This window comes from Pithys albifrons, chromosome 6, assembly GCF_047495875.1.
Source record: "Pithys albifrons albifrons isolate INPA30051 chromosome 6, PitAlb_v1, whole genome shotgun sequence".
Taxonomy (NCBI): domain Eukaryota; kingdom Metazoa; phylum Chordata; class Aves; order Passeriformes; family Thamnophilidae; genus Pithys; species Pithys albifrons.
The window spans coordinates 58364449-58391402 of record NC_092463.1 but is presented as its reverse complement, the minus strand read 5'-3'; the positions used below and the strand labels follow the sequence as shown (position 1 = coordinate 58391402).

General features: G+C 36.3%; 1 protein-coding gene across 1 annotated transcript in view; it reads left to right on the top strand.

Moving 5' to 3' along the window:
• ELP4 (elongator acetyltransferase complex subunit 4) overlaps window positions 1–26954 on the top strand; it is a 139469-nt gene that overhangs the window by 27510 nt on the left and 85005 nt on the right. Inside the window, exons 4-7 of the mRNA XM_071559065.1 lie at window positions 1455–1586; window positions 5857–5996; window positions 13911–13995; window positions 18935–19123. Of these exons, the coding sequence (XP_071415166.1) occupies window positions 1455–1586; window positions 5857–5996; window positions 13911–13995; window positions 18935–19123 (546 nt within the window). The remainder of the gene's footprint in view (window positions 1–1454; window positions 1587–5856; window positions 5997–13910; window positions 13996–18934; window positions 19124–26954) is intronic.

Sequence of the window (26954 nt, the reverse complement as noted above, 5' to 3'; positions counted from 1 at the left end):
TATCTTCTCCTTAGCTGCTGAATTACATAGATGCAGTTGTTCTATTTCTGCAACTTTATTGAAGTTGCAAAGTTTATAAAAGTTTTCATAGCTCATGTCTCAGAGGGTGTAGTGACCAACTGAAAAGGGACAGCAATAATTATCCTGAAATTAGAAACACTTGTTCTCATTCTTTCAATAATTGTAGATATTATGTTAATTTACACTAAGGAAGCAAAATAACATATTTGTTCGTAACTTGATGTATAGAACTGTATATGAGTTTTCTGTCCTGTATTCTTTAATACTGAATTAACATAACACTAAGCCCAAAATGGATTAGTTTAAACTTTCATTGCCTTTCTGTGTATGTCTATTTGTCTCATATCTGCTTTCATAAGGCCATGAGTATCATTTGGATGTTTACGGTCAGCATAAGCTCTCCCTGTGTGCAGAGTTTCCTGTGTATCCCATAGTTTGATTGAGATTCTTCTAAAGTTTTCAAATTTGGTTTTTATATGTCTTCACACCTAATACATGGTAACAGAGATACTGGCTAGTTCTGTGTATTTTTAATCCTTGAGACCCAGTTCTCAGTTCTCTCTCAAGAATTACTGCATAATGAAAACTTAGTTTTCAGTTAAATCTTGATTTCTCTTAAGCAGATAAAGAAGAGATCTGTGCCCTCCATCTTACAGAGATGGGTGTGATAAAGTCAGGTCAGAAAACTTGGTTGCACTTCATTTCTCTTAGATGTAAAAGCCCAGTGCATAAATTCTGAATGCTGTGCTTGGTATCCACCCAGTGCTGTTTACTTTTTTTTCAGCAATGCAGCAAAGGTAGAAAGTCTGCATTTTAGACTTATAAAAAAAATTCCAGAATTAAATATTTGCCCTTTTCTTTTACTCCTGTGTTTCTGTTCATGAGAAATCCATCATTGAGTAGATATCATACCTAGTGGTGAGCAGAAGTTTAGGGTGGTTTTCAGCTGGTGTCTGTAGACTATTGTGGTCTGTTGAATGCTTTTGAAAGACTTACAGGAGCTAGCAAAGATCTTACTTTAAAATAGACTTAAATTCACTATGCAAGGAACTTACCCACTCTCAGAAATGTGGTAGTTTAAGAGATCAACCTTTAAAGAAAGATTTAAAAAAAAAGGAATATGGATGCTGGTCAAGATGTGTTGTTTATATCAAATAGAGTATAAAATTCAGTATTTCCATTCTGCATTCTTCATTTTACTTGTATAATTCATTTTTCTGATAATAATTATGTGGGATTTTTTCATGCACAGTAGGAGCGAGTCTTTCAGAGAAGTTATTTAATCAGGCTTTGTTACAGATTTTACAACTGTCCATTATCATTATACAAAGATAATTGTATTATCCAACTTGTGGTGAGGGGGGATGTGGATAAAAATCTGAACTGCCCTTTCTCCTGTAGGCAGCTGACTTTGCTGTGCTCTGTACCTGTAGGAACTCCCAGCCCCTTTGCTTGATGAGACCCGTGGAAAGGAACTGGGAGATGAAGCAGCAGCTGCCCAGTCTGAGGATTTTCAGGATTCTATGAAAATAGCCTGGCGCTACCAAAACTTGCCAAAAGTGGAGGTAATCACTATTTCCTGCTTTTTTCCTGTTGCACTCAAAAGGCATTTCAAAAGCAAATGCTTTTCATTAGAATGTAGGCAACAGAACTGCTGATGGTCACTGTTACAGGATTGCTTCCTGAGGGCCAGTTATTGTACATCACTGTATTTTTTCATTACTAGTAATAGAAAAAGAAATATATTTTGAGAGTTTACAGGAACTGTAAAACTTAATATGGACAATAATAATTTTAAAACAAAAACCGTTAAAGTTCCTTGGGCTTTTCCAGTGAGTATTATCAAATGGAGACAGTTTTTTATGAAATCATGTACTCACTTACAAACTTTGCCCAAATTTAGTTGTACACAAATTACTTAAGCAGATTTAATCAACACTACTTACTAGATGTCTGTAGTGAAAGTACTGTGTTGAAGTAGACTGTTGGCCTGCTTATCCTTGTGCACAAGAACTAAAGTAAGCACTCGAGATTGTATCACTGTCACTGGGAACTAATCACTGTGCAGGGAGAATAAAAGAAACAACCCCTTGGTCAGTCTCCCAGAGTGTACAGTTCTTAGTGTTTTGTGAATAATCAGTCTCCCATGGCTGGTGACTTCCTTATTTAATCCAGTGGCACAATCAATCTTTAACAAAATTATGACATTTTTTTACTATCCAGAATAAAACCCTTGTTTTGTCCATACATTTTAGCCTACATTTATAAATTCTGGTTTAGATCTGGTCATACCTGCCTAGTAAGTTCAGTCTTATTCTTAAAAACATAATTGGAATGTGACAAAATGATCTTACAAGGCTTGGCATGTTTGGTTTTCTGTGAAATTGCACAGACATGGCTATATAGTTGTGTCAGAAAAGACTTATATGTGGTGACATGCAAAATCAAACAGCCTCCAGGGTAATCATATAATCTCATCAATTTTATTATTGTGGAGCTTGCTGTGCCACTCTGAACCATCCCCAAAATAATTGGTCTGCTTTAAAATCCAGTAGAATTCCTCATGCATTGATATGGAAGCAACTGCATATTGGTAGCAAATAGTGTTCTGATGTTCTAACAAAATGGAAAAAAGTATTAAAAAATCCAGTTAGGTGTTCACTCATCTTCTCTAACTTCACAGAAGTAAACACTTCTTCCATTAATGTAAGATTTCTTGAAAATACACACTGTGTATGTCCTTGATTATTGAAATTGATTATGCAAAGTAGAATAAGGTGCTCAGTCTTCTGTGGGGTGTTTCCCTTGTTATTGTCACTTTTTGAATTGGATGCTGATTATTCTGAATAGTTGAGATACAATATATTTATGTGTATGTTACATTTATTAAAAAATTGAAGCACACAAAAAGTCTAAACTTCAAACTGTCTATACCTAAAATTCTGTGGGATATTCTAATGAAAAATTGTTTTGAAATTAATATTTTCCAATATTTTATAATGCAGCTATCATTAAATTTTGGTGAGTGAATATACTCCAGAGGAAAAATCTGATATTGCCTTGCTGCACACAGCAATATAGTTGATGCTATCATTTAATTAGCAACTTTGGTTGTGATTTATTCTTTAAAAGTTCTTTTGGTGGAAAAAAAACAATGTCAAAATTTTAAGACATACTTTCTGAATTGATTAATATATTAGTGCCTTTTCAGAAACTACTGTCAAATATTTTCAAGGATGAAAGAGAGAAAATAGCTTTGCTCTTAGCTAGAACTCTAAACATGGTAGCAGAAACTTGTCCATCCACTGTCTATCTGTATATGAAGCAGGAATGCTGAGTAAAAGATGTCTTTGTGGTATCTTTGATGCTTGATTTAGTTATTCTTTTTAAGTAATAATAGATTTTTATTAATAGTTCAGATACTCCCTTTCAATTCATTAGACTCCATATACACTAGTTAGGTAATTAATTTCAGTTCTTGTGCAGGGTGTTTATATTGGTATTCTTCATAGCTATCACAGCTTCTCTGTACATATTACATGTGCCTTGTACATCAGAAAAAGACAGAAGATTTATAAGAAATCTGCCAGAGTAAAAAGGCCATGTTTGTTGTGCCTTTGCCAATTTGTTACTTATATCTGTATCAGAGGTTATTTCTTTTAAACTTTTGAGTATATGGGAAGCCTGTTTTGCAATGCAAGACAGTGTGGGTTTTCCTTTTTTTCTTTTTTTTTTTTTTTTTGAATGAACTGTTTATGTTCTTGGGGCAATATATGAACTGTCACAGCATGAAATCAATTTTCTGCCTTGATTCATCCTAAATCTGAGATTTCTAGCACATTAGTATTGCAATTAGAAACATTAACAGCAGACGGTCGCATAAAAGCCCGCTCTGCTCACTGACAATCCAGTGCATTTCTCCTTGTGCAGAGCAGGAGCCCGGGAAAGGACCGGCCTGAGCCTCCACCCCACTAATAAATTTATCAGCTCCAACTGGAGGGGCATGGCAGGTCTGTGCTTGGCGCTCTCCGTGGCCGTCCTGCTAAGGCAGATTATTCATGCTTACTTGAGTCAGGTAGGCTCTTTGCAAGCCTCCCTGCTAAGCCTGGGAATGCCCAACACTGGGGGCTATTCACAGGCTTCTGACATGGGCCGAGCTTTTATTGCATGGGGGGTTATTATACCAAATCCCAGTCTCCACCCAGTTTGTAGGCGCTGTGCTCATTCTTTTCAATCAAGAGAGGTTATCACCTACCTTAATCCATGCAGCAGGGTGGATTAAGGACACCAATGTGCCTCAGGATTCTCAAAGAGGATCCTGGAAACTTCTTGTTTCTTCTTTTTTGCTGTCTTTACTAAACTCTCTTGGGCCTCAGTAAGGATTTGCATCTGAAATGGGCAACCTGGAGCTTTTCTCAATGAAGACATCAGATCAAAGTTCAGTTAGTCAAGGCCTTTCTAAAACATTAAGGGGGCTTGGAAGTACACAATAAAAAGATGAGCTCTGGCAGAGATTGCAGTAAAAACATTCTGATCTGTAATCCGGATAAAGAATAGATTATAGGGCAAAGAACAGCCCCTGTTTAAATTGCTTTCAGAATCCTTGTTTTAAATAAAGTTACATTTTACAATGAAAATATTTAAATTTTGATAGAATGTTATGTTTTATTGCACTGTCTACTTCAAAAACGATGTACCAATAAAAAAAAATTGAAGCATCAGCTTGGAGAATGTGGTTTTCTATCTTTTTTTGGTAAAACTGATTTGCCTCTTATGACTAGATATACACAAGCAATTTTGTGTTGTTTTTTTTTATTAAAAGCTAATTATTTTTAATTAAAAGTTTGTGTTGGTTATTCTATCGTTTCTGTAGGAAAGATATTGTATTATTTTTACTTTTTATATGCTCTGACTAGGCAGGCTTAACATCTATCAGTCAAATAATTTCAAAATATTCTAAATCAAATAATTCTAATTAATCCTAACACTTTGATATATTTTTGGTATGCTACTATGTATTTGATTATTGCATATTATAACAATCTAGGGTTTTTTCAACTTTACATGTGGAATTCAAATAATGTGCAGGTTGTGTGCTGAACTCTAATGTGGAACAAAAATATACATTCATTTCCTCTGTTTACTAGCACAACATATTCAAAATATGTGACTCCTGTCCAGGTGTATCTTAAATTTGGGGGGTTTATGATGTTTTACATACCCAAAATTGAGAGCTGAGGAAAATGTATTTTTATTATGGTAAACCATGGTTATTGTATGTATTGCTCAACCTGCTATTTATTCAAATTTTAAAAAATTTAGAAGTCGTTTGTAACTATTTCCTATTTTTCTGTTAAAATCAAGTATATGAAGATGCAGTGATTTGGCTGTTTTACTAGTGATAAATAAAGGGAAACATTCTCAAAGCCAACTGAAAATATTTCTGTAGTGCCATATAATTCTCAGAGACTGAAAACTCAGAGGTGGAACACATGTTGGTGTGCACAGTTCATAGGTCTGGGCTTTTGAAATTGGGGATCATATGTCTAGAAGATGTGCAAAAATACATTCTTTTGAGTATCTGAGTGCACTGTGATAATGCAACTTGGAACACTAAGGGTTGAATACTGTGTAAAAAATTCATATTCAAGAATGTCAAAAGGGGAACAAAAAATTAGTAGTAAATATTATAATGTTTTTGTGTTTGAAGCTTGTACTTAAGCTGAATGGGGGAAAAACACAGAGATTTCTTTCAAGTATATTGCTAGTTAATTATTTTCTTTTGACAGGTAATAATTTAATAGGTTATTTTAATCAGTCTCATTGTTTCCACAGACAAGCCCAACAACATTTACAAAGTTTGGCCATTATTATGATGTTTCTAAAAGAATGTCTCCAGAACTGTTTCAGTCCATAAAATGGCACAGTTTTTACCCTCATGAGGAATTGTCTTCACAGCCTAAAATGAAAGCATGGTAAGCTGTAATACCAGGAGCTTGTGCTGTGTGTTTAGGTTTTGTCTGCATGTTGGTAGCAGAGGATGTTTTTGCAGCCACACATGGCTCAGGAGCGTTTTGTCCGTGGTCTCCTGTCAGGGCTGCATGGCAGGATGGGCAGCAAAGCTGCCACAGCACCGAGACAGCTCCGTGTTCGACTCCTCAGTGGGGGAGGAAACGAGTTGGCAGCGCCAATTAAGGCAGACATTACTAGGACAGCCCAGGACACAGCTGCATGTTCAGACCAGCCCTACTGACAGCTGAGAGTGGGGACTGGGGACAACTATTCCTGGCTGTCTGAGAGCTGCTCCCTGAGCCCCGTGCCCCAGCAGCTCTGTGGATGTGCATGTCAGGTGGCCATCAGTCAGGGAAAGAGAGCTGTGCAGTTTTTAGGGCTGAGAAGGCAGGCCATCCTTGACCTACATAGCTTAGAATACTCTGTCAGATTAGTTTGTTATGTGCTTTACTTCTTACATCCTGCAGCTTCACCTAAGGAAAATACAAAATACTGTGAATAAAATTACAATCGCTAATTAGGTCTTATGAAACATCTCCTTTTCCAGCTCTTCTCGAATGAATAACTTATTATGTTTATCAGTAGAGAGTTAAGGAAGACCAAGAGAAAATGAGTGACAGTAGCAAAGACTCATGTTAGCCTGTGGACACACATCCATTGTATCTTTCTTGGAGACATTTCAAGTTAAACATGAAGGATGGACTGGCAATTTGTTTGTCCAGCCCAATCACCTAATTCATATAATACCTAGTTTTATAGATCCCAGTGTATAGTGCCAACTCCTGGAACCAGTAGTATGGTCTGTGCTTCACTGGGATTGATTTTCATTGCAGGGCACTCAAATATAAAACCTGATTTACAAAAGAAGCGCAATATGAAGCACCTTTCTTAGTGCTGTAGAGAAGCAAAAGCCAAGGCTCTCTGTTTCTGTGTTAGATGATCAAATGTCACTGCTTTGTAGAGTAAATTCTTGTGATGTTGTAAAATAAAACCCAAACACTTTTAAGAGAAAGCAGAAAAGTTAGATTTTATTCTTTCTGTAGCAAATATTTGAACCAATTTTTTATATATTATGTATAATTACTGGGGGGTTTAGTAGCAGAGCCATAGAGGATAGACACAAAAATATCTGACAGGTTGCAAGAGTTGCCATTGTTACTGAGCAATTTAACTCCCTTTCTGTCTTTTCTAGCTAACTAGAATGTCTTGTGGCTCTGGGCTTAATTCCACTGACTATGTGGCCGTCAAGTATTTGTTCATTTTACATTAAAATCAAATTAACTCATTAGTATAGTGTAGGAAATGGATTTTAACTTTTATGCATTTGATTTTATAAGCCTTGCTTAATGCTGATTATTGACCTTGTGTGCTAGCCTGATAAAAGTTCATCATTCTTACTATGTGAATTCTATGCTTATTTTTAGTTTTCATCTAACAGAAAGATTGGATTTATTGCATTTTCATGGCAAATTGGTTAAAGCACAGAGTTGTGAGGAATGTGATTAATTAAAGCTGGACTTTAGAAGGTTTATCTCCTTTTTCTCTCCCTGCACCCTCAACATGGGTCTCCTCCAAGAAGCCTCTCCTGAGGAAATGAAGGGATTGTGTTGCTGGGAGTAAAGGCAGGTACCAAAGTAAGAGACAGCCACCAATCTATACATTGTGCTAAGGGACAGGGAAGAATAAAGAATACACTGGGATAGTGAACTCTTGGAAATCTGTGGGAACTGTGAAGAGTAGATCCTTTGTCTTCTGACTTTGATTACTGTCTTTCTTGACCACTGGTAGTTTGATTCCCTTTATTAAAAAGGTTGCACTTAGGAAGGTGGGAAGAAGAATTTTTCAGAATTACAGCCTCTGAAATAAAGCTTAAGAAGAAGAATGTAAGTTCTTGGAGAAATGGAAGCAGAGTTCTGAAGCATGTTAAGAACTGGCATACAGGGGGTGTAACTCTCCTCTCTGCAGTCATGGGCTACAGTTAACTGTGGCAGGAGAAATACAGGCTGGAAATAAGGAGATGTTTTTGCAATTATTTGCACCAGAAGTTGCCTTGCAGAGCCGGGTTGGAAATATTGTGGAATTTCCATCACTAGTCCAAGGACTGTTTGGGTAAATATCTATCAACCTATTGAGGTCCTTTCCATCCCTATTTTTGTGATTCTGTAATACATTAGTCAGGATGTATTAAATCCAATACCAGCTATTAGTATTACAAGTTATTTCACTGCTGTCAAAATTTGATACTTTTACAGCAACTGGATTTTTTACAAATATCCTGTTGAAATTCTGAAGGAAGCATTCTTTTCTCAAGAAATGTAACCAAGCTCACAATCCTCTCAGAGTCACTTCATTAAAGAAAATTTATAAGCAGGGGAAGGAAGAGATATTATTTTGCTGGCATTACTGTTTAGAAGATACATTGATGCTTCTGGCTTTTAAATTTATCTTCAGTGTATCATAGAATAGTAAAATTTCTGTTATCTTGATTAACTAGACAATGATTTCAAAGAAAGTAGTCACTTCCTATAGAAGACAAAAATTTGGTTAGATCTCATCTATGATTGCCTGAAGGTCCTACTGAGAACTTGAGGTTCATCTCTGTGTTAGAGTGAACTAGGGGCATGGCCATGGCTGGTTGGTGTGTCTCCATTTAGAACATACCATTCCTCAAGCACACGGTTCTCAGGTTATGGTTAGATGCATAGCCAAAAAAAGACCCGTTGACACAATGTGAATTACCTATAAAGCACTGCAAAAATCTGTGTAATCCATTAGGCTAACAGTACATCAAAAAAGGACTGACAGCCTGAAAGGAAATTTAAAAAAGTTCCAAACATTACATGAGGTTCAGAAAATCTCTAAAAACATGATTTTCTTCAGTTTATCAAAAGAACATTGACAGAAAATCTATTAGCACTGGAAGTTGACACATCCTTCAAAAATAAGGAGCTATCTGTAAGAAGGAGTATTTTTGATTATTGAAATAACTTAGATTAACAGGCAGTATATTAAGAGATATTTGCAAAAGATTTCATGACTTTCTAAAGGGCATAATTTGCAAGATATGTATCAGTAAAGACATTTTTGAATGAAATTTTCTCCTGAAAAGTGTAGGACTGCAGACCAAAGTCAGTGGTGTGTTGTGGGGTTTGTAGATCTAAGAATGTTTTGCTTTTGTCACCAATACAGAGGTTGAAGAGGAAGTGGAAACTAACAGTTTTGTCCAGTATATACCTTCCTGTAAGTAAATCATGTTGTTGTTGAGGAATTATGCCTCTTTATAGTCTTTATAGAAGTTGCACAAAACTAGGGATTAGCTAGCAAAAAAAAAAAAAGATAAACTTTTCCCTCTTCTCAAAATGTTTCCACGTTAGTTTAGCTAGCCTGTTCTGTTCTAAATGTTTGTAATGTTGTAAAACACAGCATGGTTTGAGCTCGGACTGAAATAAATTGTTATAGCCCTGTAATTACAGCCATTGAAGGGACACCTTATGTTATGTAGCCATCATGGCAAATGTGCCTAACCCACTGCACACACTCTGCACTGGAGTCATGAGCAATGACAACCCAGCAGTTGCAAAGATTTTAGAAGCTTGGTATAATTTTACTGCACCTTTTTGATTAAATTATTATACCTACTGATGTGAGCAGGGCATTCCCTAAGTGGTGCCCTATTTGGGTGGAGGTTTTTACTGTGTTCCTGATAGAGACTTGCTACTTAATGTCCCTCAAAGAATGTGCTTAATCCATAACTTGTTAGATGCACCTGGTTAAGCAGCCTTGCTTTCCCTTCCTTTTGCAGTTAGAGGGTGACTGGCTTTGGGTACCTTAGATTTAATTTTTCCTCCTTGAAATTGGGAAGATTTCTCTTTTGCCCACTCCTCTTTGGGAGGGCATAGGGGCCAAGAACAATCCTTTGCTCTCATTTCCTTTCATCACTCTTTGATGTAACAACTGAATATGCAGTTATAGCGGAAAATAGACAAGAGAAGTAATGTACCTTTCTTTGTACCTACCTTTCTTATACGACTTATACTCTCCTGTCAGAAACAGTGAACATACATTTTACACTCCTTGGAAAAACAACACTGTGTCTTTTAGTAAGCAAAGTCCTTCTTCAGTGAGTGAACTGTCTGTGTAATTGTAGCCAATGTCTACTGTGAGATAATTACAGTGTTTCCCTTGCAGGATCAGAGATGTACAGACTTTATACAGCCCAGGAACTCTTGGCCCTTTTGAGAACTCATGCATGTTTAAACGTATGACACTCTCTTCCTCTCCACACAAGCACTTGACTTCTTTATGAAGCTGGAAAGAAAGGTGATTGTTTGACTGAATGGACAAATCTGACCTTCTACTTTGCAGTTAAGGAGCAGTTTAGATGGATATTGACATAATTTTTCACCTTAATGGCTGGATCAACCTTTCTTGTCTTTCCTGTGTTTTCACACACGTGTGTGTATCTATTTCTTGGCAGAGGGAGGAGTGCTGTGTTTGCTCTCCTTTCTGTAGTTCTGGTACCTGATGGCTAAATTAGATTACAGGGTTCCCTTTTGGATAATCCCTCAGGATGGGTAGAAGTTCATTTCCCCATGATAAGCATTAATTGAAAACAGATTGTGAGGTCGATTCTCTTAAAGGAAGCTGTAAATGGGATTGAGTGTTTGGTGCCAAAAGAAGGCTTAAACCTCCTCTTCCTTATCTCATTTTCAATGTTGGGGCAGGGCAGTTGTGTCCTGTGCCAATGCTGGGGTCAGGCTAACAGGGCTGTGTGGCTGAACAGCCACTGTTTGCCGCCTGCTGTTGCTGGGATATCCTGGTGTCCTTTCTGTTGCATTGCTGGAGCTGCTCCTTAGCAGGAAGGCAGAATACCCTCTGCGTAACTCTGTGCATCGCAGACAACACTTGTTTTCTATCTCTCTGCTTCTATTCTCGTCCTTCTGTTGCAACTACCGAAAAAGAAGGTTTGATAATCAAAGGACCTAAAATAATTAAGCTGTAGTTTTTCAGTAATACAGCAGAGTCTTACCTTAAGAATGCATGTGCTATTTAAAAAGAATAAATTTATCTAGAGTCTAGATTTACCAATAAATTTAGATAAAACAGGTTTGACTGTCTTGCCTAATGGGATCTCCTTGTGCATAATAAGGCTATTTGTCATACCCCTGATAACCTAACCTTTGTTAACTGCTTGGAAACTATCAACAGAGAAGTCAAAGACTTTGTTGTAACCAGGATACCTTCTTGCCAGCTACTGCTTTATCCATTACTAAATTACTAACCAAAAGAAGAGTAAAGAAGGAATTGTTTAAACTCATTATCAGAATTAAATGGTGTTTAGTAACAAAGCCAAAGAAAGGCTAAAAATTAGAAAATAAGAAATATCTTATTTCCTTTCTTAAATATTGTGACAAGCATTGCCAGAAGGGTAATGCAACTTGTTTTTATAAACAGTGTTTCCACAGTATTTTTCATGTTCTTTTTATATAACATGGTTCAAATTCAAGTAAACAATATTTGAGCAAGGGGTAGAGGAGCATCTGTTTTTACATGTTAAAAAGTCTATACACAATACATTATCTTTTTTTAACTCATTCTTTGCTGCAAATCTTTTTCTGGTGGATTAACTAAAAATCTATTTTATTTGTTTGTTTTAGTTTTGGGACCCTTGAATCCTGCTAGTGCTGTAGTCACTTTATTCTTTTATCCACTAACTTTTAAAAACAAACAATTAAATTTAAAATCAATTTAAAAATCAGCAATTGGCAAGTATTTTGATTGCAGTGTCCTCTCTGGCATCCCTGGAGTTATCCTGGTAATACTCATGACCAAAACTAGTGATAGATACACAAAGCTGAATGTTTGTCCACAATCATCTTTTCGTATTTCACATCCTCTGCTCCTGGCTGGGGCTACAAGATAGTTGCAAACTCCTTCCTGATGTTCGTGAGTGGCAGTTTCTGTCTTTTCCAGAAGGATAAAGGATTATCCAGATGCTTTTGGTTGGTGTGAAGTGCTGCAGGACATGTCAAACTCTGGCAAAAATGGGGGGAAAATCACAGCACTGTGTGCACAACAAGGGATGTGTGTGGGTGTTGTAATCGTGTGAAGACATGGACAGAGAGGACATTTTTGACTCCTGTGGGGATTAAAGTTTACCCTATAAATGGCACCTGCCTGGCAGTATAGGTATCACATAAACAGCCATTCCTTTTGCTACTAACACTAGGAAAGTATGGACTTCAACAGTTAAAGTTTCCTGTTTGAGATGCTCTTTTTATGTATAGCAAGGCAGACTTTTCATATTAAATATCATGTTGAGATAATGTATTGCCAGTTAATTTTTAGCTCTGAATTTCATGAAGAGTATTAAATATTAAGGCCAATCAGTTTAACCAGTTGCCTTCTTAGGGTAGTAAATCTGAAAAAAAAGTAAATGGAGTTTAATTTGAAAATTCTCATTTGTGATTGCATCTGAGAAGGGTCATCTTTTGATGTTTTCTGACATTATTTCAAAACTCAAAATTATTATGACCATATAACTCTTTTGATTGTAGATGTTTATAACTCAAATGTATTGGTGGGCTGGATTTGAATTGATACTGTTTTCTTGAAGGAAATGTAGAATTTGGGGTTGAAGCAATGATGCATAAGACAGATCATTGCAAATCTGACATACCTCTCAGGACAACTTGTCCCCTCCTGTACCAAGTATGAAAGCAAGTTTATTTGGTGCTGCTTAGGTATTCATTAGTAAAATGCTTTTGGATAATAGTCTTGGCTCTTATTAAAGTAATGGTTATAGTTTCATTAACGTTTGGACCAAGAGATCTTTCAGAGTTCCTTCGGATCTGGACTGTTAACAGACCAGATATATAAAAGATAGAGCAAATTAGAATATTTTTAGAGGCAAAATTTTCGAAATAATCTGTCATGTTTCCCAAGAATTATACTAGGAGGTTTGACTCCATGGCCCTTGATGGTAATTAGTGAGTCTCAAAGAAAATGTGGAAGCCAGAAGAGGTGGAAAGGCCTAAAGCCCTCAGCTGCAGAGGAACCTGCTTCAAGCCCAGCCCCCCAAGCCTGTGTCCTCTGTGGGATTTAAGAGAAGCACTATGTCTCTTTTAAAAGTGAACAACTGGCTTGATTTTTGAAAGTACAGATTAGGATTTTCTGTCCTTTGTATGTGTCAGCCTGTGGAGTGGAGAGCACAGCCAGGATGGATAACTGAAGTGTTTGGACATGCAGGAACTGGATCCTCTAAGTCTTTGACAAGATGATTTGCTGAACTTTCCTTTTGTTTTAAGTCTGCTTAACTCCAGTTTTAGCCACTAGTTTGCTTTTGTTTGTTTGTTTGTTTGTTTGAACTTTATCTTTTCTAAATAGTACATGAAATAAATGCTACCATGCAATTTTGCTGTCATGCAAATAAAGCAGTGAAAATGCATGGAAATATTGATAAAAAGTCAACTCTGTTCATCAGGGCATTGATTAGGCAGACTTGGAATAACAATTGGGTAGATCTTTGTCAGGTACAGAAGATTAGCAGTGTTCTGTAATGGTTTCAACCTTAAGTTGATACATTAAATCATTAATCTTCTAGATGTAAGTGAGCCTGACATAATTAAGTTATCTTAATCCCTGGAGATTTTAGCTTTCACTAAATGTCTGAGCACTGAACTAGTTAACACGAAGCACTGCTTATAATGTCAACTGTATTCAGAGAGTTTTAGGGGGATTTTATTTCTCTAGCAGTTTTTTCTGTATGACACTTGCACTGGAAGATGTATCTGCTTATGTTTAGGTTTTTGACAGCTGTTAGAGACATACAGGAGAGTATAAAATTGTGTAACTGAACTATTTCTTCTTGCCAACAGTAACATGAACGGTGTTTATGCGAGGCTGCTTCAGTCCCTCCAGAGGATCATTTCCCAGGGAGGGTTTGATGGCTCTGATCCCCAGGTACTGGAGACCTTCCTACTCTTCTATAATCCTGTAACTAACTAATGTTTTCTGGATTTTCAAGGGTGACACAAGAAGGCCTTGGACAAATTAACGTGAAACAAAGACAATACATAGTGGTGTTCATATTGTAATGTGGTTTTGGAGTTTTTACCTGTTACCAATATGGAGACCATACAAGAAAGAACTGTAAGACAGCGTTAGTAAAATGCATATTTTATGCAATTAGCTAATAAATGGAGGGCCAAATATAATGTAATTAAGCAAAACACAATTTCCCCTACATCATTATTTTTTCAAATTGCTGTAGCAATAATGTGTTCAAGATGCTTGAGGTTGAGCATTTATTCTTAAACTTTCAGATTTTTCCAATGTTGTTTTAACCGGAATGATTTTTTTAAATAATTAAATCTTTCTGTAGTGAGCATTGACACACAAATAAAGAAATAAGAATGCTATTTCAGCTTATGAATCAAAACAGCTTACCAGACTTAAGGATCTCTGTACTCTTCATAAATCATGCTGAGGTTAATCAAAAACAATGTAACAATGTAGGCTGAAATTCCTTTTTCTAATTTGAGCAGTGCCCTGACAGATATTCTTGGTCATATTCAGTAGCATGTGAGTCCTTTGGAGTTGATGGAAATAAAATAGTAAATGAATATGTATGGATGCTTAATTGATAGGTAATTATTGTTGTACAACAGAAATGCTACTAGAGAAGAAGTCAGTTAGTATGGATGTTGGAGGACCTGAAAGAATTTATACAAGGCTGTGTACTATCCACAGTTCACTCTTAGAAATCACATTTGCAGGGAAGATAATGTTGGAAAGGATGTTTTTGTGTCTGACAGTGTGTTTTAGAAACATGACCTGCACAAACCACTTGTGTGTAAATTTAGGTTATTTGTGCTCAGTGTTCAGTCTCTGCTGAGATTTCTGGGAGATCTTTCCTTCCCTTTGGTGGCAGTGCCAGTCTGGAGAAGGAAATTGGTCCCTGACAGGCCCCTCTCCCCACTCGCTGCGGTAGCCATGGCAACAGGCATGTGGTGTCATCCTCCCGTACGGCAGAGATGCTCCTCCTGCTCGGTGACAGGTCCTGTGGCAGCCCCAGAGCTTGTTGGCTGCAAAGAGCAGCCCTGAGTGAAACAAACACCCTGCCGACCTTCAGCCAGCAAACAGCCTCCTACTGAACTGATTAGGCTCTTGTTTCTTATTTTTCTTTTTATATTCCTGAATTTTTTTTACATGTGAAAGGAAATGGAGGTTGTTCAGAGCCAATATCTGGGTGGTTTTGCTTGCAAGTAGGGAAAAAGTAAACATCACAGATCATTATTGTCTGTACCTGTTGTTGACTGTTTCAAAATGTCTTACTAGTGTCAACAAAGTAAAGCTAGAACTTTAACTTAGGTGAATTTTCCTTTATCTTTGCTAAATGATGTAAAGCTTTAAAAGTTAGAGAAGTCCTTTTTCAGGCCAGTTTATTGATCTAGAAAGCCATTAGCACTTGTGTAATTCTGTTTCAAGGGAGGTAATGCCTATGATTTCCTGGAGTGGTTTCTATTACTTTCTTCTAAGATTCCACTTTTCTCCATGCATTGCCTTTCTTTGTACTCTCAAATTTTGTATGTTTACAAGACTTACTACACACTTCTTGAAAATATATCCAGAGCTGAATGTAGTTATGGCCCAGAACACACCTTGCATCTTTTTATCTGCTGAATCTACGAGCAACTTGCCTCTCTGCTACTTCATATCCTCTTCTATTTACTGAGCCTTTAGAAGGACTCTTTAAGAAGGCAGGTATGAAGATTGTAGTGTAAGGACTAGCCTGGATTCTTCTGGACCTGTGTCCTTTCCCATATATAATAGTAAAAGCTTCTGAAAAGTTTGTACATGCTCCTCCCTGCACCCCCAAATAATCCTCTACCTGACTGGTAAAACTTTCAGGTATTTTTGGCTGCTTTCACACCAATGTGACAATGACACTTAGATTTACCACTCCTTTATCTGAAGAGGGATCTGAAGAAAAGTGAGACTGTGACTCACACCAGCTGAGAGATGGTTTGACACAATTAAGACAATTAGTGAAAGTACCATGAGAGGTTTGGTAGATCTCTGATAAAATGATCAGGCATCTCTAGGACCCAATACGGTCAGTTAACATTAGTTTTAAACAACCATCTACTGTTGGCCTTCATAGATAAATATACTTGGACTGTCCTGCATGCCTTAAAGGACCTTAGGACAATAATTCCTATTTGGGTATTAGGATACAGAAAAATTTTGTTAAAGTTGACCAAAGCAATAACTGGTTTGTTCACACTGACTGGAACTTTTGCCAAGGTCTATTTGGAAAGTCAAAAGTCTGAACAGTATAACATATTAATACAAGCATCAAGTTTACTTCCTTTCTAAATCCTCCTCGTGACTCTTTGCTGCTGATCATTAAGTTTGAATCCTTTGTAAACTGAGCATGGCTTTAAGTGATAAAGATTAGTACTTGTTTGTTTCAGAATATTTGGGGTTTTTCATGTTTGACAACAGAGCTTTCATAGGCAACTGTATTTACTTAACATTTCTTTCATATTCTTTGGAACTCAAGTTGAATGGCCTTCAGGGTAATAAAGTTGTGGGAGATTGGTTTTTTGTTTGCTTGGAGTTGGGTTTTTTTAATTCTTCATAATCAGAATTCTTGCTGCCAAATCAAACACGGTTCCAAAAATTATATTAAAAAAGTAAAAAAAAATCCAAACTAAAGAAAGTATACAAGTTCTAGTGGTATATCTAAAAAAATGTTATCCTACTCTTTACAGTAAGCTTATTATGAAGTATTAGACTTACTTTTTTCCTGTTTTTATGAAATAAACTGTTTGTCAGGTCCTTGTGGGCCTCACAGAATTATACTGGTAGAAGTTCCATTCCTGGTCAAAATAAATACATCTGATATTATCTGGTGTTTGAAAAGCTTTATCTTTGATGTTGGGAAACAAGCATCTCTCATCTCATATGCAGTAAGAGAACTGTTTTTTCCTCAGTTTGTATGTCGCTCTTATGAATGTTCTTCATAAGAAAAAGTATTTTTCTCATTAAAAAAGTTTCTGTGAGTTTTGTGTGTTTGCTCTGAAATTTTGCAATCCTGCAACCCTTTCTCTACCTGGTCAATATCCATTATATCTGGATAAAGTGGTTTTCTTAAATGCCTGGTTTTGTCCTATTGCGCATAAAGAATTGCTTGAATCTGCTCTTATTAGATGTAATTAAGGAATATTAGACTAACTTCTATTTTTCCTGTTATTTTTAAAAACTCTGAACATCCAAGCCTACAAAATACCATGCAGGGAAGTCAGATTGGGTCATATTGTCCTGTGCTATTGTCCTGATCTTCACACAGTGGTGTAAAAAGTTAACTTTTCACAAGTAAAGCCTAAAATCCTGCAAAGCCTGAGACTAAAGAATCTGCCAGAGTTAAACACAGATTGCTTTCACAGAGATTGTAAGGGAATTGGCAGATCAGCTCACTGTGTAGGACAGACAAGTTGGATAAATGCAGAGCCATGTGGTAGGAACAACTCAGGCTCTGTCTACCCAATATGGACGTGCAAGTGTTTGGAAGAGCAGCCTCTTCTCTTGTCAAAACCTTTCCTCTGGATTGCCAGAGCAGCTGTGCAACATTTTGTGCTTGATAATTGCTCTTTCTTGCAGCTGTTGGAAGTCAGCATCTACACTTTATCAAAACACTTTTCAGTAATAAAAATCACCTGAAAGTTCTGTTTATCAGAACTAGGACTTATATATATATATATATATATGTGCATGTGTATATAATTAAAATTTCTGACCTTTATGTATGAACCCTGAACTCTAGAAATGTTTCTTTGATCACCTTGTGCAGGAAGTCTTTCATCAAAGGAGCTTATTGTCTCTCTCTCTTAGCTTTTGATAGCAAATATACCTAAAATCCTTCTCAAAGATCACCAGGAAAGGTCACATCAAATAAGCAGAAATGTGATTTGTCATCACGAGAGATAACATTTTACTTTGCATAAACAGATTACAACTCTGGCCTTGTAATCTGTCCCTTCAGAAAAGGAGCTTTATCTTCACCACTGCCTCTTTTGGATGCTCTTCTGCCAGTGCCCTGCAGGGCAGTGAGCAGGCTGCAGGTGGGTAACACACAAGGCTGGTCAGGATTCTGTATGTCACAACAGCTTGGATTCCAGTGGCCAGTAGGTAACTAAAGCAGACCCAGAAACACTCATGTCAAGGACTTTCAGGAAGGTGTGTTCCTTAAGAGACAATCTGCTGATGTCCCCATCAGACTCTGTTTCTCTGTAGCCGTGGGTACACCTTCCTTCATTGGCTGGAAAGAGTAGTGTAGATGATACTCAGATACTTCTAGGACAGTGCAAGGGCCATGCAGTGGAGAGGTGAAGCACTGACCTTGGTCCTTGAGAGAGAGCAGAGAAAATGAAGCTGAAGCAAACACTCAGCACAGTCGGGTTATGGAAGTAACACAGTGGAAAGGGAAAAGCTGTGTTTGATTCCTCTCAGGCACCTCCAGCAGACTAGTGTAGAACTGGGAGAAAATACTCTTGTGCATGTTTTTTTAAGGCAGTGGTGGAGTAGAGAAAGGATATGAAAATTCATGGTGTTCCTGGATTTTGTGTCAGAATATACTTAGATATGCTGGTTAAAAAAATGCAAATTAGTGGTTTTCAATATTTCTGTGCTGTCTCTTACATTTGTACTTTCTTGTCTGACATAGCATGATGGCCAGTCAGGGAAAAAAATGCCATTCCATTTGTAATTTCTGTATGTTGGACTGAGATGAAGCTATGGTTACGTAAACTATGCAATTATTATGGATTTGCATTCTGGAAACTGTATTCCTCCTATTGTTACAAAAATAATAAACGGGTTTTTTTCCCCCCAATAGAAAAAAACAAGGAATGTTTTGCGGATAGGAATTCAGAGCCTGGGCTCCCTGGTGTGGGGTGATGACGTTTGTTGCACTGATTCTCCTGAGGATATTCACAGCCTTACAAAATTTCTGTATGTTCTCCGTGGCCTCCTCAGGAAATCCTTGTCCGCCTGCATCATCACAGTGCCTGCTCACCTTATCCAGGTAGGAATTCTACTCTGCTTCGTGGCTGGCACATCACTTAGAGGAACTTTTGGGATGTTTTGAAAAGTTTGAAGAGTGAAGTTAAAGCACAGCTGTATGTTATGCTTTATACTTTTGTGGAACAGTCATGCTGCAAAGTCAACAAAGACCTAAGTGTAAAATAAGTACAGGTATGCTCTATGTGGGTCTTAGTCTTCTTTTGAAAAACTATCAAAATTTCAGAAACTGTATAAAAAAGCAAGAAACTTGATAGTAATCCCTTTTTTAATTACTTTTTGCAACATCTGTAGGCACTTTCCCAGAGCCTTCAGAATGCTGTTTGGAGTTTTAATACAAGACTTTTCAGTCCACTGTCTTCACCTGTCATGCTCCTTATGGTGATTTGTGATCTTGATTTTAAAAGCCAGGAATTCAAAGGTACAGCTTTACTCTGTAATTCCAGTATCCCCTTGTACTGCGACCAGGAACAAACCAGTTACGGTCTCAGAGTAGTTTTCCCAACTGCGCAACCATGAGCAGCTCAGAGCACCTTTCCTGAGAGTACGTGGAGACTTAAATGTATCTTCTGAAAATAAACTTTTTTATCAAAAGGAAAAATGCAGGTACTCTTTTGTTCTGTGAGTGATAATGTAACTTACAAAAGCAAAACTGTTATTCACAATGCACAGAGAACCTATAATTTCAGATATTTGATTTGATTATAGTAAAGAAGTACTGGATAAAACCTTATATTATGCAAAATGTTTTCATCATTGGTGAGTTTATCAATAGATTAGATCCTATCTTAGGTAAGTCCATGACTCACATATATTGCATTTTGTTAAAGGTGTTTGAATACCTGCAAATGGTATTTATCCAGCTACCTGGTGCACTTACTGCTTTGAAAATAAAGGAACTCTATTTTCTAGTTTTACCATTCTAGTCAAAAGTGTATGAATATTCCTCTTGCAGTGCTTGCCTCCACCTCCTTACTTATTTTTAAATATCAGGTTGCAGTTTGCCTTCAAAAAGACTGACAGTTAAACTTAATGCAATGAATAGAATTTGTGAATGTAAAACTAGCATCCTACTTCTGGAACACTGGAATTGCCTCTCCATAATTGGGACATACATCCTGCCTCATTGTACTCTTCTTTATATATCATGTCAGTAACAGACATGTTCGTATTTTAGAGAAGTCCAGAAGCGTCTCTAAGACACAAACTGAAGGATGAAGTTTTTTGTTTGTTTCAAACTTACCTGGAAAGTGGATTTTTGCTTTGTGTTTATAAATTCCATGTAAACCAATACCCAGTGAGTCAGGAGTGAGGTTATATATTACTTTTTAATAGCTGATTTTTAAAATTTTAATAAAACTGTTTTACAGTAAAAATATTCTGAATTAAAAAAAAAAACAACCAAACCATTATTTACAGAATCTCTGCTTAGCAGTCCTAAACAAATAAGAGCATTATTTTTTTTTTAATTGTGAAACTTCATGCATCCTTCTTTAGGCACTGTACCATGGAGAAAACTGTCATTAGGAGGAGCAAAGCTGCTGAGGGTTCCTTATACCCCACATTACTCAGTTCCCAGAGCCCTGCTGTGTAGTTGTTCCACTCTCCAAGAAGCCTGTTAAAGAGCCCCTGAGAGCATGTGTCCAGCCCTCCATGTTAATAGTTAATTGGTGAGGATGGCGAGATGAGAGGACAGCCGAACATGTGGTCTCTCAGGCTCAAGCCGGAGACAGACCTTTAGTTATAATAACAGCAGCTGCTCACATTCTCACAGCCCAGCTACTCACCATTCTGTTGCTGAGGTTTCTTGCTGGATTAGAAAAGTAATGAAAATATCTTTTCTTTCCAAGAGAATGAGAGAGGGATTTTTCTTTTTTTTCCCAAGTGCATTTCTGTATATGTATTTATTTTGATCAGAACAAGTTCCAGTATGTGCTTTCTCCATTGAATCTTAAAGTCAGTGCACTGAAGCCATAGAAAATGCACACCATTTTTCTGAAGATTTAGTAAATTCCAGTTTTATCCCCTAATTAATGTTTCTGTATTTCTTATGTTATCTTTTGGCTCCTAACTGAATTGAGTGGTCTACAAGGAAATTCTTCACATGTGTAATTTCCATGTAGGACACAGAAGCTCAAAATCACATTTTATCCAGGTTTTGTCTGCAGGACTTACACAGAAAAATAGTTTTGTTTTTACCTGCCTTGTCATGAAAAAGTAGACTTTTGGTAGTCACTCATACCATATCTTGTCTCTGTCAGCCCCCAGTGCTTGTTAGTCCGGTGAGGAAGAAGCAAAACTCACTATTGGTGGTACTGATTTTCATCAGGGGCAATGTCTTTTCAACCCAGAGTAGTTATATTTTGTATATGTTATATTTCTTATATGTTATATTTTTATGTGCAGTATAAGAATAATATTTATTTTTATATTTTTTTTAACATATATAGTTAGAGATTGTTTTCTTTTATGTATTTTTCCAAATAATGTTACAGGAAGTTCCGCAAATTAAATCTACCTGGTATTTCTTTTTCAGAAAGTTTAATTTTGCCTTTACTTTTCATATATTGTATCTTTGTTCTTGGCTGATGGGGCATTAAAATGATCCTCCCTATTTTCTATTTTCTGTATTCTGACTTGTAATTTTTCTCCTGCTGCCTCCTTAATCTGTTTTTAAACACTCACTTTGCCTTGTTTCAGTAACATAATACAGTAATGCCATTGTTGTTTGTTCACTTTCCCTACATCCTAAGGTCTGGTTTGACTCTTTGGTGGCTACTGAACATTAAACAGTGATTTTGTTCTTGGTGTTTTTCCCTCTGTGATACACATCCACCAATGTGGCTCTTTCATTATTCCAGCAATTCATTGTCTTGGATTTAATAACTTGGAATTGCATTTATCCAAAGATGATGCTCATTCATCCAGCTTGTTGGGACACTGAATGTCTCTCACAGCCTTCGGTAAGGCTGTATTTTGGTAAAAGACACAAATCTGCAAAAAAAACCCAAACCTCTTTGTGTGCAGAGTTTTTCAAAGTAATTCAAAGAAACTGTAGGCCACTTAAGCACCCAGATTTCTGGGGGTTTTATTGATGAAACTTCCAGTGCAACCAGCACATGAACTAAAAAGAAAATTCTCTTTTCTCAACCACAGAAATAGGAGTACATTATTCTGGAAGAGGATTTAAAGAAAGTGACACAAAAAACCTTAGCCAATTATGAATTTTATTCAGATGATGTGTGACAAGTTTTCCTTGATTGATATTTTCTACCGATTGAACATACTCTTATCTTACATTGTCTGTCAGGCAATAAATATTGAGCTACTTACGAGTATGATTAAAATAGTTGATGGAAGGTTATTTTTCAAGTCTTCCTACTGCTTCTTGGAAATGCATTGTGCCTGTGAAATCATATGGTACATTTGAAAAGAGAAAATTACTTCCATTTTTACAATCTAGCATTGATCAGGGAGGGCAGATTGAAGAGGGATTTCATTTGTTGTTACAATTTTCAAATTTAAGGAGTATTATAAAAGCAAGTGAGGACTCTTTCTGTGTGTTGATAATCTGTGCATTTTAATACCTAAATTTAGACGAAAAATTATTTTGCTATTGTGTGACTTAAAGGACTTTACTGCAAAAACCCTGAATTATAATTTAAAATGTTTTCCCACTGTATTTTTTCTTTAATTACTAGAAATCGTTGCTAAATTCAAGAATATCTTTGCCTCAAAATACCAAATGATGCTTGTAATTCTATTCCTGTTGTATCACTTAAATAATTTTTTGTTAGTAGATTATTATTTTCACTGGGACAGAGTGTAGCACTTGTTAAAGCCATCCTTTATTTTGAACTTGGAGCTATATTACTGGTAAGGACTAACAACTGTATTAGTCAGCATGTACCAAGGGAAATTAATTGACTAATGAAAAGTCAGTATGAATAAGTCTTGCTGCAGAGCCTGTCCTCAGAGTCTGAAGTTCTGTTTAGCAAGGTATTTTCATTACTTCATGCAGTATGTTAAAAATTAATTTCCTACAATATTAATGCTTTGATGTTTTGAGTCACTGAAGTGCAGAAGTTACTGTGTGTTTCAGTGTAGAAAAATTCAGAAACAAACCTTTTCACATCCCAAGCCTTTTGTGTTCACATTGAGTAATTTAGCAGCTAAACTCAGAGTCAAGCAAGAGAGTGCTTTAGAATCCATTGCTAATATAGGATTATAAGATGTGAACTCCTATGGCTTGTGAATTTCTCACAGTTTGAAGTCTTTATTTCTGTGACAAGGACTAAGAGCAATGCCTACCTTAGAACTCCAACTTCTGAGAATGCACTGGTGTAAAATGCTGAATAACCTTCAAATGCATTTGATGAGGTGGCTGCTGCACCCAGATTTGTGTTGAGATCAAATGTCATGTGGTTTTTATATCATAGTTAAGGAAGTTTTCAAAGTTCTCTCCAGAATAAAAAGTATGAAATAGTATTTTTCTACACTGCGTTTTTTACTTGCTTTTTTAATGTTGCATGTTGCTTTTTCTTGTATGTCAGAAACAGTTTAACAACTGTACAAATAAATATTGAGAGTCTTAAGCTGATGACAGGAGTTCTTGGGTTATCCACACAGCTTTTTGGATATGAGAATTCTGGTTTTTAGACATTCGTAAAAGCATCTTTAAAGTCAGGATTGAGTGGGAAGCTCAGAGAAATACACTATTCAAAATTTGAATTGTTCAACAGTAAGTTGTTTTTTTTCAATTTCTCTTATTGTTGACTGTATTTCCTAATCAAGTTGTAGAAGAAATAGAAGTATTTTGTTTTTTCATAAAGTAAGTTTTTGGTTGCCAACAGGCTGTGTTCTAGCACTGCCACTTCTCATTTGGTAACAACCACCCATTTCAAAAATAAATGAAATTTATATCTGAAGCATGTTTTTCTTCATGTATGTTAGTTCCCTTTTAACTGAATTAACTATATTATGATGAAAAGGCACATTGTATGTTAAAGTCACAGTACTAAAACAGCCTTCTCATTTTAATAAATTTTACTTTTTAGAAGGATGCTCCATACATATCCTTATCACCATCTCATCAACACACTTTCTTTAATAAAAAACAAAATCACTTTTCCCAAATGTACTATGTTAAACTTTAGAAGGGCATGAGTATATGGAAAATTGCAATATTATTTTACATTTTAGGTGTATAAACTGAACATATGCCTATAAAAACTTTAAAAAAATAGGTAAGATTTAGCACTAAGTCTTTAACTACAGTATTAGACCTAAACAGTTAAATATCCCATCACAGTATGGAGATAGTCATCTGTTCAAGCATATGGAATCTTTTGGCTACTGGACTAAGTAGTTAATATAATGCCCAGTGTCCAGACATGGACACAACTGTTATGGAAGCAGAAGGGAAGAGCCTCATGTATTGAGCCCATTTGGACACTGATAAGTGAAGATTAGAAGATTGACTTTAAATAATACAGGACAAAGTAGTTATCTGCTTTAAGCAAGTAATTCTTTTAGAAAATGGAAGTAATTGTTTTTCTGAAGCAATACCTTTTTTTTTCTTGCTTAAGTAGAAGTACAGGTTCTGAAAGAAAAAAAGGGCCTGTAATCTAGTGTTGAATATAGGGTTTGTATGTTTTATATGTTGTATTTCAGAACAAAGAACCACAGTTTTGTGTGAAATTATAATTAAATTCTTGCATATGTATTTCCCATCTTAAATGATTTTCACAGGGCTAAATATTGAGTTTCTGTGCTCTGTGTATTTAGGAACATTTTTATGTGAACTTCTGGTGTTGTTTAAAAACCCTGAAATTTCAGATTCCGATTTTACCTCTTTTTGTTTAGAACTTTTCTATTAATTACAATATAATCATAATAAAAAGGAATACTGCATCTTTAATGATGTTTTTGTGCCTGTGTAGTTAAGCTTTAATGCTGGGGGTAAAAAAAAAAAAAAAAAAAAAAAAAGATTAAATTAGCCTTGTAACCTCTTTCTCTTCCAGCCTGATGATGGAAAATAAAAGCTCTTAGCCACAGAATGTAACACTTAGAATTAATATTTAATTAGACCAGCAAATTGTACACCGTGGCTGAAAGCTTCCAAAGAGTTGTTAGTGCCACAATTGACCTACAAGTTTAATAATAACTCACTTCTAGGAGCAAGTGCCAGTTCAGCATAGTGGAGCCACTGTAAGAAAGTCCTGTGAGATTAAAATCAGCAAACCAAATGGCAGGCGAGGATTCCTGGGATGGAGCCTTCTGGAAAGCTGGGAGCTGGAGTAGCTTTGCAGCCAGGATTCAGATGAGAACAGTGGGCAAAAAAAGCTGATCCCTCCTGTTCTGGGAGCTTCTGGTTGTAGGCCAAAATCTTAGAACAGATTTTTTCTAAATGTTCTTACTGCAGCTATTAATTTATACCACAAATCAAGTAATGAATGGCTTATCTTGGTCTTTTAATGAAGTTTTAATGCAAACATTATCGCTGAATTCATTGATCATGAATTTTACTTATGGAAGAATGGTATTTTTTTGGTATGACATGGCATTTACTATGTTTATGTTGCAGAATATTTAAATTTATAGTATCTTACTGGTGCATAAAGGGGTTCTTGTTATCAGGAAGAAATTATGAACAATTCTTTGTAATATTATGAAGCGTGTAAATTAAATATGAAATTAGTATCCATTGTAGAATATAATATTTTGATGATTAAATAGCATAACCTTGTTTTTGATTTTATGAACAATTAAAATATAAAGCCAGTAACTACTATTAGATATCCATCTGAGCCTTAATTCTGTGGCAAATTATTCTAGTGAAATAGGGCACCATAAGTTCAAAAATGTGCAAACACACAGCAACAGACTGAGGAAGGAACATTCTGCATTATTTATCGGCTAGTTTCTAAATAATTAAAGAAATGCCTACTCATTAGTTAAAAATTAAAGCAGGTGAGGACCTTGCCAGCAGAGGGAGCAGTCATGTCTTTCCTCAGGTTCCCATCGTTTCCAGCCTACCCATCATTTCCACCCTACCTCTTCTTATTGCCCAGCCAGTTTCCCATCTGGACCAAGCTTTGCCAGCCTGCTCCTGATGACAGCCTATAATTTTATACTGGATAAGGGATTAGTTTCTTAAATGATTTTATATTTCAGCATCTTGCCACTTGATTGCCAACATGAGTTAGATGTTCCTTTTAATACTAGTAATTGAAATAATACTGGAGGTTCTTTTGGTCACCTTTGAATAAAATGTGAATCACTGTTTAACAAATTAAAGTTGCAGCAAGAGTTTGTCTTTCTGAATTGGAAAGCAACAAGCAATGACACTTTTTTTTTCAGGCAAAATGGCAACAAAACGGACTCCTGAACCTTTTTCTTATTATGACTAATTCGCAGTGGAGTAATGGGATTTCACTTAAACCAGTTCATCTCAAATACATAATTTCAGCAGTTTTGTTATGCCTGTTTTGTAATATGACTCTCAGTCTTTCATACTACATCTGTATTTTATGCTGCACTCTGACCATCTTGTAGCATGACACATTTTATGTGTTTCATTTTCTAGAGAAATCTGCTCAAATGGTCAGTTCTATTTTGTAACAATTAAAGATAAGTAATAGCGTACAGATGTCCATATATGTGCTTTTATAACAGTGCCACAATCTCATTAGTAAGAACCAGGCGGTGCTCAGGGGAGGTGCTGGGCTCATCTCAGCCGAGATCTTGTACTGATTTTTTCCCAAGCACTTCACTGGAGAAGGGATGACCAGGGTTATTTCATTTCCTGAGTTCAGCAGGGCTCATGCAAGAGC